Source organism: Lucilia cuprina, chromosome 5 (genome assembly GCF_022045245.1).
Source record: "Lucilia cuprina isolate Lc7/37 chromosome 5, ASM2204524v1, whole genome shotgun sequence".
Lineage (NCBI taxonomy): Eukaryota > Metazoa > Arthropoda > Insecta > Diptera > Calliphoridae > Lucilia > Lucilia cuprina.
The window spans coordinates 55,093,266-55,110,979 of NC_060953.1; the positions used below are offsets into that span (position 1 = coordinate 55,093,266).

Sequence of the window (17,714 nt, forward strand, 5' to 3'; positions counted from 1 at the left end):
AGTCTAGTCTATAGTCTAGTCTATAGTCTAGTCTATAGTCTAGTCTATAGCCTAGTCTATAGTCTAGTCTATAGTCTAGTCTATAGTCTAGTCTATAGTCTAGTCTATAGTCTAGTCTATAGTCTAGTCGATAGTCTAGTCGATAGTCTATTCTATAGTCTAGTCTATAGTCTAGTCGACAGTCTAGTCTATAGTCTAGTCTATAGTCTAGTCTATAGTCTAGTCTATAGTCTATAGACTAGACTATAGACTAGACTAGTATAGTTACAGTCTAGTCTTTAGTTTCGTCTAGTTTATAATTTATAGTCTACTCTATAGTCTAGTTTGTAGTGTAGTCTATAGGCCACCCTATAATCTAGTCTATAGTTTAGTCTATTGTCTTGTTTATAGTCTAGTCTAAAATGAAGTCTAGTCTGTATTCTAGTCTACAATCTAGTCAATAGTCACGTTTATAGTCTATTATATTCTCTAGTCTATATTTTAGTCTATAGTCTAGTCATAATCTAGCCTATAGTCTAGCTTATAGTCTAGTTTATAGTCTAGTCTAGTCTATGGATTAGCCTATAGTGTAGTCTATAGTCTAGCCTATAGTCGAGTCTATAGTTTATCCTAATCTGTATTGTAGCCTAAAGTCTCGTCTAAAGTCTCGTCTATAGTCTAGTCTATATCCTCGTCTGTAGTCTAGGCTATAGTATAATCTAAGGTATACTCTATAGTTATTGTTTGGCCGGTTTATTCTATACAAGATTGAGTCTAGTCTATATAGATATTGTAAGATACACGATTTCAAATTTATCAAAAATCGAAAATTTCACAATAAGTGCCATAAATCTGTTCTATTTATAATTCAGAATTTAAAATTAAAAAAAATGATTTCGTAAGAAATGAAGCAACAGGAAGATAATTTAAATGTTATGGCCTCATGACAAAAGATTACTAAACAAAATCTGAAAAAATTAAACAAGTTAAACAAATTTAATTTTGTTTTAAAAAAAAACTTCACATTTATTAAAGATATTTCACTAAAAACTCTAAACGATAGAATAAACAAGTTTTTTATTTTCATTTATTAATAATAAATTATTTATTAATGTATAAAAAAATCTACAAGTAAACGATAAGCTTTGACGACAGTACTGTTGCTGCTGCTACCGCCGTTGTTTGCCGACGTTTTTGGTACCAATGAAGCATCAGTATCATTTAGGTCGATACCAAAATGGAGAACATACCATTCCGTCACCAAATAGAAGAACACAGTGATGAGACCAAGTTTAAGATAGATTTTTAAAATGTCAAAGATATTTTGAAATGTTATTTGCACATATGACCACATGACTGATTCTCTGAACACACTCTCTTTATTTGGAATAAGTTGTAGTTTTCGTTTTCGTTTTGGGACGAATTAAAATAAATATTTGAATAAATTATGTTAATATGTTGTTTATGGGCTGTTTTGTTTTTTCCTCTTAATTTTGGGCCTAAGTTTTTATTAATATTGATAAATTTGTGTTTGATTATTCGTTTTACAAGAGTTGTAGTAATAAAATAATTTTCCATAAATGTCCACACGTTGTTAGCTGGCGGCAATACTATATTTTTTGTTTTTGTTCATTATATTTGACCTTGGCTTTGAAATTTATTGATCTTTCATATATGGGGTTAATAAAGACAGTTATTAATTGTGGGGTTGAGATGTCAGTTTAAGTTTAGCATACTAATGAGTTTGAAGCAAACCGATTGGAGAAACATCTTTATTTGGTGCTGAAAGTATTAAAATGAAAAGAAGATTTATGTTATTCTATGGAAATATAAGTTTTTATAGCTTTTAATAGAAATTTTAAGAATAAATATGAAATTCATAAGATAATTATTTATAGAAAACAATATTAGCAGAATATTTAAAAACTGACAATAACGAAGTCACACAATTAACTAAGTCCTCAAACCGATCCAAAACTAAGTAAATAATTTTAAGTATGTAACGCCTTATGAATAAGGCCCAAAATATAAAACTAATATTAGACTATTAGACCTAGACTACAGACTAGACTATAGACTAGACTAGATTATAGACTAGACTAGATTATAGACTAGACTATAGACTAGACTATAGACTAGACTATAGACTAGACTATAGACTAGACTATAGACTAGACTGTAGACTAGACTATAGACTAGACTATAGACTAGACTATAGACTAGACTATAGACTAGACTATAGACTAGACTATAGACTAGACTATAGACTAGACTATGGACTAGATTATAGATTGACTATACTATAGACTAGACTATAGACTAGACTATTGACTAAACTATAGACTAGACTATAGACTAGACTGTTGTCTTCACTATAGACTAGACTATACTCCTTACAATAGACTAGATTACAGACTAGACTGTAGGCTTGAGCTTACGCTAGACTATAGAATATGATATAGCCTAGACTATATAATAGATAGAATCTATAGAATATATGTAACTTTTGAATAGACACGAAAATAGATTACTCTCAGTTGTATGCTCTCCATTCCCTGGACTTTTTCGAATATTTTATTGGATTTAAATTATGTTTTAATAAAATAACACCTCCTCTTGTATTCATCGGTAATCATCAGTAGTATTTAAGTTTATGCATAACATCTTGTTGTCCTTGAACCAGGTTGTTGTTTTTTTGCCACACTTTCCTCTAAAGTTTACTCAATTTTTTGGTGATAAAAAAAATTCATTTAACTGCATCAGATTATAAAAGAAATAATTAATTTTTAGCTGATTTAGCTATAAAACTCTAGGTGACAGATTGTCGTCATCATTATTAGCATAACTATAATGTTTAAAACAATTAGAATAAGTATTTCAATTTAAAATTTTGTCTACAGATTTGTTTGATAGCACATTAGCAACAAATTTGTTAGTTGCTATTTGCATGAAACAAATTTATTATTAAATGGTATTTATTTCTTAAAAACCGGACTGATTTAGTGTTAAACACAAAGTTGATGATATTTTTTTGTAGCTGTTGCTTCTTCATACGAATTGAAGTCGCTTGCCTTCGATTTATGGCTACAGGTAGAGGTGGTGCCTGTTGTCGTCTGCTTGCTTGGCCTGCTAAGCTCGTTTAAGACTTTATTTCTTAAAATTCAAAGCAAAAATAAAAAAAATCGAAAATGAAATATTATTATGCAGATTTAAAGTTGTATGAAAAAATTAATATTTTATAAATACATTTTATCATTTCGTATTTTTGAAAATGTTTATGATGATGATGACGACAAACAGCACGATGAAGATGATGATCATCATCACAATAATGATGAAGAAGTAGCAATAACAATTAGTATGTACGAATATTTAAAAATGTTGAAGTTGAAACATTAAAATGCGTAAATTTTAATTATAAAAGTACACACACACACTTCAACATTTCAACATTTTTAAAACCAGACTCTTTAGTCTACAAATTTTTTTGGTTTATTTGTGGCCAATTTCATATATACGTATGTATGTACATATCTATTGACACATACATAAAATATGAAACAAATTATTTCAATATATACATATGTATGTATCTATTTATTTACCAAGTAAGTAGTTCTTTTTCAATTTAATTGCTTAGAAAATAATGTATGTGCAGATAGTGTTAACTTTTTGTAGACCTACGATTGTTGTATTGTTAGACCCACAGAAAAATTAAAGAAAGCTGGATAATTACTGTGATTTATGGTTTCATTAAAATATGAATTTTATTATGTTATACAAACATTATTGATTCAAAATATAGCAGAAAACAATAATTACGAATGTTTTTGTTCAATTTGCAAGAAATTTCGCTCGATAGACTATAAAATAGACTAGACTATACACTAAACTAGAGAGAGGACAAGCATAAACTTAACTATAGAATAGACTGTGGACCAGACTATAGACCAGACTATAACTAGACAATCGACAACACTATATACAAGGCAATATACTATAATATAGACCATAGACAATATAATAGACTAGACTATAGAGTAGACTATACTAGACTATATACTAAAGACTAGACTATAGACTAGACTACAGACTAGACTATAGACTAGACTATAGACTAGAATATAGACTAGACTATAGACTAGACTATAGACTAGACTAGACTATAGACTAGACTAGACTATAGACTAGACTATAGACTAGACTATAGACTAGACTATAGACTAGACTATAGACTAGATTATAGACTAGACTATAGACTAGACTATAGACTAGACTATAGACTAGACTATAGACTAGACTATAGTAGACTATAGACTAGACTATAGACTAGACTATAGAGACTAGACTATAGACTAGACTATAGACTAGACTATAGACTAGACTATAGACTAGACTATAGACTAGACTATAGACTAGACTATAGACTAGACTATAGACTAGACTATAGACTAGACTATAGACTAGACTATAGACTAGACTATAGACTAGACTATAGACTAGACTATAGACTAGACTATAGACTAGACTATAGACTAGACTATAGACTAGACTATAGACTAGACTATAGACTAGACTATAGACTAGACTATAGACTAGACTATAGACTAGACTATAGACTAGACTATAGACTAGAGACTAGACTATAGACTAGACTATAGACTAGACTATAGACTAGACTATAGACTAGACTATAGACTAGACTATAGACTATAGACTATAGACTAGACTATAGACTAGACTATAGACTAGACTATAGACTAGACTATAGACTAGACTATAGACTAGACTATAGACTAGACTATAGACTAGACTATAGACTAGACTATAGACTAGACTATAGACTAGACTATAGACTAGACTATAGACTAGACTATAGACTAGACTATAGACTAGACTATAGACTAGACTATAGACTAGACTATAGACTAGACTATAGACTATAGACTATAGACTAGACTATAGACTAGACTATAGACTAGACTATAGACTAGACTATAGACTAGACTATAGACTAGACTATAGACTAGACTATAGACTAGACTATAGACTAGACTATAGACTAGACTATAGACTAGACTATAGACTAGACTATAGACTAGACTATAGACTAGACTATAGACTAGACTATAGACTAGACTATAGACTAGACTATAGACTAGACTATAGACTAGACTATAGACTAGACTATAGACTAGACTATAGACTAGACTATAGACTAGACTATATACTAGACTATAGACTAGACTATAGACTAGACTATAGACTAGACTATAGACTAGACTATAGACTAGACTATAGACTAGACTATAGACTAGACTATAGACTAGACTATAGACTAGACTATAGACTAGACTATAGACTAGACTATAGACTAGACTATAGACTAGACTATAGACTAGACTATAGACTAGACTATAGACTAGACTATAGACTAGACTATAGACTAGACTATAGACTAGACTATAGACTAGACTATAGACTAGACTATAGACTAGACTAGACTATAGACTAGACTATAGACTAGACTATAGACTAGACTATAGACTAGACTATAGACTAGACTATAGACTAGACTATAGACTAGACTATAGACTAGACTATAGACTAGACTATAGACTAGACTATAGACTAGACTATAGACTAGACTATAGACTAGACTATAGACTAGACTATAGACTAGACTATAGACTAGACTATAGACTAGACTATAGACTAGACTATAGACTAGACTATAGACTAGACTAGACTATAGACTAGACTATAGACTAGACTATAGACTAGACTATAGACTAGACTATAGACTAGACTATAGACTAGACTATAGACTAGACTATAGACTAGACTATAGACTAGACTATAGACTAGACTATAGACTAGACTATAGACTAGACTATAGACTAGACTATAGACTAGACTATAGACTAGACTATAGACTAGACTATAGACTAGACTATAGACTAGACTATAGACTAGACTATAGACTAGACTATAGACTAGACTATAGACTAGACTATAGACTAGACTATAGACTAGACTATAGACTAGACTATAGACTAGACTATAGACTAGACTATAGACTAGACTATAGACTAGACTATAGACTAGACTATAGACTAGACTATAGACTAGACTATAGACTAGACTATAGACTAGACTATAGACTAGACTATAGACTAGACTTATACTAGACTATAGACTAGACTATAGACTAGACTATAGACTAGACTATAGACTAGACTATAGACTAGACTATAGACTAGACTATAGACTAGACTATAGACTAGACTATAGACTAGACTATATACTAGACTATATACTAGACTATAGACTAGACTATAGACTAGACTATAGACTAGATTATAGACTAGACTATAGACTAGACTATAGACTAGACTATAGACTAGACTATAGTCTAGGCTAGACTAAAGCCTGAACTATAAACTACATCGATAAGGAAATCCTTTTCAGAGGGCTGCTTATACTAGATTTCATACTAGACTAGAGACTAGAGTATAGATTAGACTTGAGACTGGACTATAGACTATACTATATAATATACTATAGACCATGCCATATTCTAGAGAATAGACTAAGCTATACTAAAGTCTGAACTATAAACTAAATCGATAAGGAAATTCTTTCTGGATGACTGCTTATGATATAGTAATTATTTTTATTGATTCTATGCTATATGATTAGCCTCAACTGTAGCTATTATTATTTTTTTTTTATTTTTCATATTATTAATAAAGTGTCAGTTTATGTGAGAGACTCTGGTGTCAGTTTAGTTTAAAGGTCCACTAATATGAAAACAAAAAGGTACATACATACATAAGTATGAAGAAAATCAGACAGACAATCATTCAAGTGTTTTTTAATTAACTGCAGGCTGTAGTGGTAAAAAAGTATATATTTCTTTTCTGTCGTTGAAGTCTACTACTTTTTTTAACTTCCAGTAAAGTCTTTTTATCACATGCAGTACTTTTTGTTAAAATATAAATATATTTTTTTTATAATTTATTTTGGTTAACCTAAAAACAGAAACATTACGTTAGCGTAAAAATTGCCGAAAATTTATATTACATAATTATTTGTTAAATCTATAGGTAAAAAAGAGTGGATGTGTGTGTGTGTATTTTCGTATATGTATAGTGAAATAAAAAAGTATTTGTATAGATACTGGGTACCTATAGTAAAGCAAAAATTTGTTTGTTTTAAATGTATTTCAGCTGTTTCGTTGATTTGTTGTTTGTTCGGGTCTGAGTTGAGTTGAATTTTTAGTTTAAGTTTAGCTTATTGGTTTTGGCTGTTCTTTGTTGTTGTTGTGGATAGGTTTATGTATTTGTGTGTGTTTTTTTTACTCTTAGCCTCGTTTGTACTGGTGTGAATTAACAAAACGTGATTTTGTTTACCCAGGTCCAGTAACTTTATAAAATAAAAACATTTAAATATATGTAACAAATAATCCCCTTGAATTAATGAAATACCAACAAAATTAATTTAAATGTGGGTGCAATTTAAAACATGTTGTTCACTATCGATGGCCAATAATAAAAAAGGGCCACCGCACACATTCATGTAAATGTATTTTTTATAATTTTCAAACGATTTTTTCTTTTTGATTAATTTATCTTTTGAAATTATTTTCTTGCGATTCAATAATGAGTTTGATTGAATTTTAAACTTTGTGATAATTTGCTAACACCAGAAAGATAACGATTTTACACACAATAAAATATATATAATAATGAATGAATTAAGTTTGTTGATTTAAATTAATACACGCTGTTGAAAAGTTTTTAAAATTATTCCTACTTCATATCATTATATTTAAATATTAGATATAGTTAATCTATTACATACGTTTTATTTAAGAAATAAGTATTTCTAATGATTAAAATGATTAAAAACGTTTTTAAATTATTAAAATCTTGGATCTAGTTGATTGATTTTTAAATTCACTGCATGGCAACTACTTAAGTCACGAAAATATAAAAAACTGCCAGAGTTAGGGGAGGTCAAAGTTGGCTTTATAATCGCTTAATAGCACAAGAGTGGGATACATATTATATAATATTTTTAACTCATTTTCCTTTTTTCAGAAGAGAAGTTTCTTAAGCTCAAAACAAGATTAGATGAAATACTTTAGTAAGCTAGTTCGTAAGTTAATAAGTAAGTTGCTTCCAGTTCAGTTCTAGTTCAGTTCTAGATCAGTTCTAGTTCAGTTCTAGTTCAGTTCTAGTTCAGATCTAGTTCAGTTCTAGTTCAGTTCTAGTTCAGTTCTAGTTCAGTTCTAGTTCAGTTCTAGTTCAGTTCTAGTTCAGTTCTAGTTCAGTTCTAGTTCAGTTCTAGTTCAGTTCTAGTTCAGTTCTAGTTCAGTTCTAGTTCAGTTCTAGTTCAGTTCTAGTTCAGTTCTAGTTCAGTTCTAGTTCAGTTCTAGTTCAGTTCTAGTTCAGTTCTAGTTCAGTTCTAGTTCAGTTCTAGTTCAGTTCTAGTTCAGTTCTAGTTCAGTTCTAGTTCAGTTCTAGTTCAGTTCTAGTTCAGTTCTAGTTCAGTTCTAGTTCAGTTCTAGTTCAGTTCTAGTTCAGTTCTAGTTCAGTTCTAGTTCAGTTCTAGTTCAGTTCTAGTTCAGTTCTAGTTCAGTTCTAGTTCAGTTCTAGTTCAGTTCTAGTTCAGTTCTAGTTCAGTTCTAGTTCAGTTCTAGTTCAGTTCTAGTTCAGTTCTAGTTCAGTTCTAGTTCAGTTCTAGTTCAGTTCTAGTTCAGTTCTAGTTCAGTTCTAGTTCAGTTCTAGTTCAGTTCTAGTTCAGTTCTAGTTCAGTTCTAGTTCAGTTCTAGTTCAGTTCTAGTTCAGTTCTAGTTCAGTTCTAGTTCAGTTCTAGTTCAGTTCTAGTTCAGTTCTAGTTCAGTTCTAGTTCAGTTCTAGTTCAGTTCTAGTTCAGTTCTAGTTCAGTTCTAGTTCAGTTCTAGTTCAATTCTAGTTCAGTTCTAGTTCAGTTCTAGTTCAGTTCTAGTTCAGTTCTAGTTCAGTTCTTGTTCAGTTCTAGTTCAGTTCTAGTTCAGTTCTAGTTCAGTTCTAGTTCAGTTCTAGTTCAGTTCTAGTTCAGTTCTAGTTCAGTTCTAGTTCAGTTCTAGTTCAGTTCTAGTTCAGTTCTAGTTCAGTTCTAGTTCAGTTCTAGTTCAGTTCTAGTTCAGTTCTAGTTCAGTTCTAGTTCAGTTCTAGTTCAGTTCTAGTTCAGTGCTAGTTCAGTTCTAGTTCAGTTCTAGTTCAGTTCTAGTTCAGTTCTAGTTTAGTTCTAGTTCAGTTCTAGTTCAGTTCTAGTTCAGTTCTAGTTCAGTTCTAGTTCAGTTCTAGTTCAGTTCTAGTTCAGTTCTAGTTCAGTTCTAGTTCAGTTCTAGTTCAGTTCTAGTTCAGTTCTAGTTCAGTTCTAGTTCAGTTCTAGTTCAGTTCTAGTTCAGTTCTAGTTCAGTTCTAGTTCAGTTCTAGTTCAGTTCTAGTTCAGTTCTAGTTCAGTTCTAGTTCAGTTCTAGTTCAGTTCTAGTTCAGTTCTTGTTCAGTTCTAGTTCAGTTCTAGTTCAGTTCTAGTTCAGTTCTAGTTCAGTTCTAGTTCAGTTCTAGTTCAGTTCTAGTTCAGTTCTAGTTCAGTTCTAGTTCAGTTCTAGTTCAGTTTTAGTTCAGTTCTAGTTCAGTTCTAGTTCAGTTCTAGTTCAGTTCTAGTTCAGTTCTAGTTCAGTTCTAGTTCAGTTCTAGTTCAGTTCTAGTTCAGTTCTAGTTCAATTCTAGTTCAGTTCTAGTTCAGTTCTAGTTCAGTTCTAGTTCAGTTCTAGTTCAGTTCTAGTTCAGTTCTAGTTCAGTTCTAGTTCAGTTCTAGTTCAGTTCTAGTTCAGTTCTAGTTCAGTTCTAGTTCAGTTCTAGTTCAGTTCTAGTTCAGTTCTAGTTCAGTTCTAGTTCAGTTCTAGTTCAGTTCTAGTTCAGTTCTAGTTCAGTTCTAGTTCAGTTCTTGTTCAGTTCTAGTTCAGTTCTAGTTCAGTTCTAGTTCAGTTCTAGTTCAGTTCTAGTTCAGTTCTAGTTCAGTTCTAGTTCTAGTTCAGTTCTAGTTCAGTTCTAGTTCAGTTCTAGTTCAGTTCTAATTCAGTTCTAGTTCAGTTCTAGTTCAGTTCTAGTTCAGTTCTAGTTCTAGTTCAGTTCTAGTTCAGTTCTAGTTCAGTTCTAGTTCAGTTCTAGTTCAGTTCTAGTTTAGTTCTAGTTCAGTTCTAGTTCAGTTCTAGTTCAGTTCTAGTTCAGTTCTAGTTCAGTTCTAGTTCAGTTCTAGTTCAGTTCTAGTTCAGTTCTAGTTCAGTTCTAGTTCAGTTCTAGTTCAGTTCTAGTTCAGTTCTAGTTCAGTTCTAGTTCAGTTCAGTTCTAGTTCAGTTCTAGTTCAGTTCTAGTTCAGTTCTAGTTCAGTTCTAGTTCAGTTCTAGTTCAGTTCTAGTTCAGTTCTAGTTCAGTTCCACCTCAGTTCAGTTTTACTTAGTTAGAGTTAGCTTAAAGCGTATCAGTAACAAACCTAAAAGTTAAGCTTCAATGAGAAATACATACATTTATATGTACCTATGTATGTACTTAGTATATAAAAAGATTCACATTTTTCTCTTATATATTACAATCGTTGTAATATTTAAAAAAGTGTATAAATATTAAATTTTTCATACTGTGCTTAATTGAAATAATTTCAAAAATATACCGTTATATAGTCGAAACAATTCAATGATTAACCCCAATTTCTAAGTAACTTTACATGATGATCTACTAGCAGTTTGCCTATTGCCTATTGGTTGATGCCTTTTTAACTCTTCTTTAAATTTACTTATTTAGCTGTTCTCTTTTTTAAGAGAGTTTTATATAGAGAATAATATGGGCAAAAATCTTATGATGATGTTTTTCGATTTGTTTAATAGATGTTACTATTATGTATTCTAGAAAAATGTACTATTTTATAAACTTACCAATAATTAGAAAAATTAATCGTATTATTTTAGTTTATATGTTTATGTATTTCTTTATGTTTGTATTTTTCCAAACTTCATTAAATCTAGTTAACTTTGTTAAAACACTGAAATTGTTTTCACAACAGCTGTCATTTTCACCTGACATTTGTTAACAGCTGTTGAGGTTTAGGCCAAGCTTTAACTCAGTGTTGTATTTTGATTGAGTTTTGTTTAAAATTTAAGAAAGCCTTAAGATAGACAACATTATAGTTAAAAAAATATATAATAAAATGCTATCGAAATTATTAGATGGAGGAAATATCATTTTCAATCTTATTCATTTGACAGAAAACTGAGAAAATTTTATTTGGCTCTTTTTGTTATTTAAGTAGCTTGAACTTTTACAGAATATATTGAGCTTTAAGTGTGATGAACTCTCCTTCTGTAACCTGAGTAATTAAAATTAAAAAACTTTTAATTTATTTTCGTTTTTTATTAATCACAAATATATAAAAAATATTTTTTAATTTTATTAAAATAATACATTTATAAAAAAAGTATAAAAAATTTATAAACTAAAATTATGTAACAAAAAAATTGTATTTACAAACTAAGAAAATATGTTTTAAAAGTCCAAAAATAATAACAAAAAACTGAAATTTAGTTTAAAAAAAATAATAATGATTTTGAGAGACAATTTTTTAGGTTTTTTTACACTTAATCCTAGTAACCAACTAATGGTGGCCACACAGCAACCATTAGACAACTGTTAACTCAATGCTAAAATCTGGACCCATTTATAATAATGGAAAAGATAAATAACTTCATTTGGTGCAAAAAATTTTAGTGATCGTAAATTCGTTTCATTCAATCATTGTCGTGGCTGCAACTAAAGTTTATGATCTTGTCTAGTGTTGTGATCTCTTAAGTAATCGGTTATGTGTTAATTACATAAAGATCGATCTGAAAATCGAGCAAACATTTTCTATAAAAATTCAATTGATCGTCAATTTTCAATTTTAAGATGAAAACTGATCTTAAATTCGCTATAAAAATAAAAGTAATCGAATAATTTTCTTTTTATTAAAAATGATTCATAAATTTTCTATAAAAATGTAATTGATCGAAAATTTTCTATTAAAATAGAATTAAGAATAATTTTTCTAATAAAAAGACAATCGATCAGCATTTGGCAGTATTCTAAAGAAAGAGAATTGTCCAATAGTTTTATATAAAAAGAAACATGATCAATAATTTTCCATAAAAAAGAAAAGTGATCGACTTTAAATTAAAAATGGATCAAAAATTTTCTATAAAAATTCAATTGATCGTCAATTTTCTAAAAAAAAAAGAAAATTGATCATTAATTTTCTATTAAGAAAAAATATATCGACAGATTTATATGAACAGAGAAATTTTATCGATAATTTGCTTTGATCGCCAAATTTATATTAAAAGAAAATTAATTATAATCGTGAACGAAAATGAAGAAAATAATAGAAAAACTAAGTGATCGATATATTTCATTGAACTTGATCTTTAATTTTCTATCAAAAGACAATCGATCAGCAATTTTTTTAAAGAGAAACTGATATTGAATATAAATTGATCAACCGTTTTCCGTATATAGAAAATTGATCGGTAATTGATCATCAATCGATCAACAATTTGCTCTAAAGAGAATTTGCTCTAAAGAGAAGAAAAGTGATCGAATGTTTCAAATAAAAAATAAATTGGCTTTCAATTTTCTATCAAAATGATCTAAAGAAAAACTGATAGACAGTTTTCTATAAAATAGAATTGATCTTGACCGTTTTCTATAAAAAGAAAATTGATCGATAACTTTATATAAATAGATCATGATCATTCTATTAAAAGCAAATTGATCAACAATCGTTTATAAAAAGAAAAGCGATCGATAACTTTCTCTTAATACAAAATTTTGCAAAAAAAGTGATCGTGCATTTTCTTTATATAAAGAGAAATTTGATAGACAGTCATCTATAAAAAAAGAAAACTTATCGATAATTTTCTATTAAAAGATCAACAATTTGCTATATTTTGTTTATAAAATGAAAATTGATCAAGAAAATTATGGAAAATTGCTCCATAACTTTATATAAATAGAATATTGATCATGATCATTTCTATTAAAAGCAAATTGATTAACAATCATTTATAAAAAGAAAAGTGATCGAAGAGAAAGTCTTAATACAAAATTTTCCAAAAAAAAAAAGTGATCGTGCATTTTCTTTACAAAGTCAACTTTATATAAAGTTAAATTTGATAGACAGTTTTCTATAAAAAAGAAAATTTATCGATAATTTTCTATTAAAAGATCAGCAATTTGCTATATTTTGTTTATAAAATGAAAATTGATCAAGAAAATTATAGAAAAATTATGATATTTCCATTTTCAACACTGTTTTTTTGATTTAAGATCTTTTTAACATTCCAAACATTCGAATCTTTAAAAGTAACGAATAACTGCAACTTCTTCTTAGTTTTTTTGGTAAAGATCCATCATTCATTGTCTTTCATTCCCTTTCTCATTCGACGGCCTCGATTATTTCATATTCTGCATCTAAAGAATGATCATAATCGATGTTGTATTTATTTTTGATTTTGCTCTTATAGTCTTTTAATTCATCATTATCGATGTTGTTGGCATTTGAGGATTTTTTCAAATTGTTAGTGCTTTTGTTGGTGTTGTTGTTTTTATTTTGATGTTGTTTTTGTTGGCTTCTATGTTGATGACCAGTATTTTTATGTTTGCTATGGGCTGCTGTAATAGTTGGTTGTTGATATTGATACTGTTGTTGCTGTTGTGGTCGTCGCTGTTGCTTTTGTTGTTGTTGTTGTTGTTGCTGATGTTTGGTTAGTTGTTGTTGTTGTTTTTCATCGTTATTATGATTAAAATGATTTCTACTATTAAATTTACTATTTTTACTATTAAAACTATTAATATTATTTATGTTGTTAATGCTGTTGGGGTTACTTTGGGTTAAAATTGATTGGTGTTGCTGTTGTTGTTGGTGTTGCTGCTGCAGTTGTTCTTGTTGTTGTGAGTATTTAGTGTGGCCTCTAAAACTATTTTTGGTATTATTACGAGTAATTATTGTTGTTGTGGGTCTTGCTGTAGTTGTTAAAGAAGAAGTCGATGAAAATGTTCTTTGTCTGCCTCTAGTTTCTGGTGGTAAAGGTGGTATTAATTCTAATTGTAATTGTTGTTGCTGTTGTTGCTCATAATGCTGTTGCTGATGTTGTATTAATTTTGCTTTAACATTTCCTTGTCTTTGTCTTTTGAGTTGCTGTTGTTGTTGTTGCTGCTGCTGTTTTTTAACTAATATCTCATTTTCTTGCTCATAATTTCTAGCACTTCCTCTCTGTTGGGCCTTATATCAAATACTGTTGTCATCATTACCAAACTGATTGATCTCTGTTGTACGATAGAGTTCATCATTATTTTCGTATAATTGTTCAGCCGCAGGACAATTAACATTAGACCACCAATCACAAACTCTTACTGCTTGATTGAAGACCGTGCCATTGGGACAGAGAAATGAGTATTGATGACCGGAATGTAGACACCAATGCCAGACCTAAAGAAAGAAAAAAATAAAATTTTTCAAACAATTTTAAAGGAACATTTTTTCGAAATTTCTATTTAAGAGAGAAAATTTTCGATAACGTTAAGATATTTTCCAAAATGTTCAATAAAAAGAGAAAATTTTGTAAAATGTTGAACAAAAAGAGACATTTTCAGAAAAAGTTTTTATATAAAGAGAAATTTTCGGAAATTTTTCTATAAAAAGCGAAATTATTTAAACATTTTATATAAAAACAGAACTTTTCATTTAATTTAAGAGAAAAAAGAGAATTTTTTGGAAATTTTTCGGAAAATTTTTCATAAAAAGAGAAATTTACGGAAAATTTACCATTAAAAGAGAAATTTGCGGAAGGTTTTCTATGAAAAGAAAATTTTCCATAAAAAGAGAAATTATCGTAAAATTTTGTTTAAAAAGAGAAATTTTCGGTCAATTTTAGCGAAAAAAAGAAATAAAAGAATTTTTCTAAGAAAAAGCGAATTTTTTATTAAAAAGAGATTTTTTCGGAAAATTTTTATATAAAGAACATAACTTTTGGCAAAATTTTTCTATTAAAAGATAATTTTTTGAAAAATTTCCTATTAAAAGAGATATTTACGGAAAATTTCCCATTAAAAGAGAAATTTGTAGAAAGTTTTCTATAAAAAGAAAATTTTCTATAAAAAGAGAAATTATGGTAAAATTTTGTTTAAAAAGAGAACTTTTCGGTCAACTTTAAAAAGAAAAAGATAAATTTTCGGGAATTTTTCTATAAAAGGAAAAAATTCCGAAAATTTTATATAAAAAAGAGAATGCAAACAGAAAGTTTCGTTTAAAATGGGAAATTTTCGGAATAGTTTCTTTTAAAAGAGAAACTTTCGGAAAATTTCTATAAAAGGAAAAATTATCAAACAATTTTTTTTCTATATAAAGAGAAATTTCTCTTTCTCTGAAAATTTTTCTTTTTGGAAAATTTGTATAAAAATTAGAGAAATTTTTGGAAAATCTTCTATAAAAGGAAAAAATTTTGGAATTTTTTCTATATAAAGAGAAACTCTTTCTATAGAAGGAGAAATTTTCGGAAAAATTTTCTTTAGAAAGAGAAATATTCAAAAAATTATATAAAGAGAAAATATCAAAAAGAAACTTTTTCAAAACAAAGAGCATTTGTTAGAAAATCTTGTATGAAAAAGATTTGTTATAAAATTTTTTATAAAAAAGAAATTTTGTTCAAACATGTTTCCTTATTAAGAGAATTTAGTTAAAATTTGTTTATAATTCAAAAAAATAAATTTCTTCGAAATTTTTCTGTAAAATTAGAATTTATTCAAAATTTTTCTGTAAAATGAGAATCTGTTTAAAAAATTTCTAAAAAATGAAAATCATTTTCGAAATGAAAGAAATGTTCGAAATAGTTTTCTTTTTTAAAAAAAAAAACATTGAAATTTTTTGTAAAAAGAAGTTTTTAAGAATATGTTCGAAAAGTTTCTAAATGTTCGAAAAGTTTCTAAAAGGTTTGTTCGAAAATTTTCTATAAAAAAGAAAATTTGTTCAAACAAGTTTCCTTATTAAGAAATTTTGGTTGATTATTTTTAATAAATGATAAAAAAATAAATGACATTAAACATTTTCTATAAAAATAGAATTTATTCAAAATTTTTCTGTAAAATGAGAATCAGTTTGAAAAATTTCTAAAAAAATAAAATCATAAACTATTCTATTGAAAAAAAATGTGAAATTCGAAAGTTTTCTAATTTTTTATAAATAATTATTGAAAATTTTCATTAAAAGGAATTTTCGATAATTTTATATAAAAAGAGAAAATGTTCGAAAAGTTTCTAAGAAAAGAGTATTTGTTAAAAAATCTTGTATGAAACTGATTTGTTGGAAAATTTTCTATAAAAAAGAAAATTTGTTCAAACATGTTTTTTTATTAAGAGAATTTGGTTTAAATTTTTCGATAAAATAAGAAAATGTTTGAAAATAATCTATTAAAATAGTATTCCGTAGAAAATAATTCGCAAGATTTTGAGAAAATATTTCTTTAAATATTACCTGACATCTAGTCTCTGTATCAGCATAATAGCCCGGCAAGCGACCTTGACAATTAAAGGATAAACCTTTGGGTACTGCATCATAAATGGGATAATCTACACCAGCTTCATAACCATCAATTTGCTAAAAAATAATTAGAAAGAATTATATTAAAAATTAATAACTATGTAATTAACAAATATATATATTTTTCTTAAATTAAGTAATAATACTTCTGTGGCAAGTTACATGTATGTTGTAATATTATATGCATTTTTTTGGAAAATTTATGAATGAGTGGATTTGACCTTCAGATGACACAATCTAATGGAAAAAACGCATAACAATTTTTTTAATGGCTGGTAGTAAAAAAAAGCGGAATAAAAACAAAGAATCATTCTGAAAAAAAAACACTTAATTTACATGTAAACAAAATAAATAATAAATAAAAATTGTTAAAACAATTACAAAACCAACAAATACTCTGCAGTAACTACAAGAAAAAAAAAACCATCATACACTGAAAATTTAATTAAAACTGTAGAAAGATGAACAAAAAAAAAAACAAAACTCATTTGAAATTCTAATTTAAGTTTTGAAAATCACATAAAAATCATTAAAATAAAAACATAAAACAATAGACAAGAATTAAAACATATGCACATATATACACCTACATATGCTGCTATTAAAAACCATAAAACGAGGGCTGGTTTAAAAGGTATTTGATACTATAAAGTCATTTACTTTGACTTTAAAACGAAGTACTTCTAAAAGAATAACATTTATCACGACTTCAAAAGTAGCACTAACTGAATTTGTTTACCTTCTGTGGAAGTGGTGTTTAATGACTGCCAAAGAAGCGAAAAGAATCCAATTTTGTTTAAAATTAAAGTTATTTTTTTTTGTACTGATTTTTTTTGTAATTAAACCCCCTTTCTTTAATAATACTTTTTAGAAATGACTTCAGATGTAGTGAATTTGGAATCAATTAAAAAGAACATGTCACCTATGACAAGTCTGTGTTAAAATCATCAGTTTTTCAGTTCTTTTTCAATACTTCCATGAAGTAGATAGATAGATAGATAGATAGATAGATAGATAGATAGATAGATAGATAGATATATATAGATAGATAGATAGAT

General features: G+C 28.2%; 2 protein-coding genes and 1 long non-coding RNA gene across 6 annotated transcripts in view; all 3 read right to left on the reverse strand.

Moving 5' to 3' along the window:
* Positions 1-1,463: 1,463 nt before the first annotated feature.
* Positions 1,464-11,101, reverse strand: LOC124420455. The gene is made up of 2 exons (XR_006941219.1): positions 10,967-11,101; positions 1,464-1,761 (listed from the first exon to the last, which is right to left on the reverse strand). It is a non-coding gene; the product is annotated as an uncharacterized LOC124420455 (long non-coding RNA).
* A 2,098-nt stretch (positions 11,102-13,199) lies between these two features.
* On the reverse strand, positions 13,200-14,349 carry LOC124420270 (myb-like protein AA; the record flags this gene model as incomplete). The annotated part of the gene is made up of 1 exon (XM_046952553.1): positions 13,200-14,349. A coding segment is annotated over one exon (852 nt), but the record flags the coding sequence as incomplete, so codon positions are not given.
* Positions 14,193-17,714, reverse strand: part of LOC111676897 (U-scoloptoxin(01)-Er1a) — a 17,239-nt gene continuing 13,717 nt past the window's right edge. For all 4 annotated transcript variants that reach the window (XM_046953287.1, XM_046953286.1, XM_046953285.1 and 1 more), the window contains exons 3-4: positions 16,591-16,713; positions 14,193-14,550 (exon numbers count right to left, since the gene is read on the reverse strand). In XM_046953287.1, the coding sequence (XP_046809243.1) occupies positions 14,350-14,550; positions 16,591-16,713 (324 nt within the window). In that variant the 3' untranslated portion in view covers positions 14,193-14,349. The remainder of the gene's footprint in view (positions 14,551-16,590; positions 16,714-17,714) is intronic.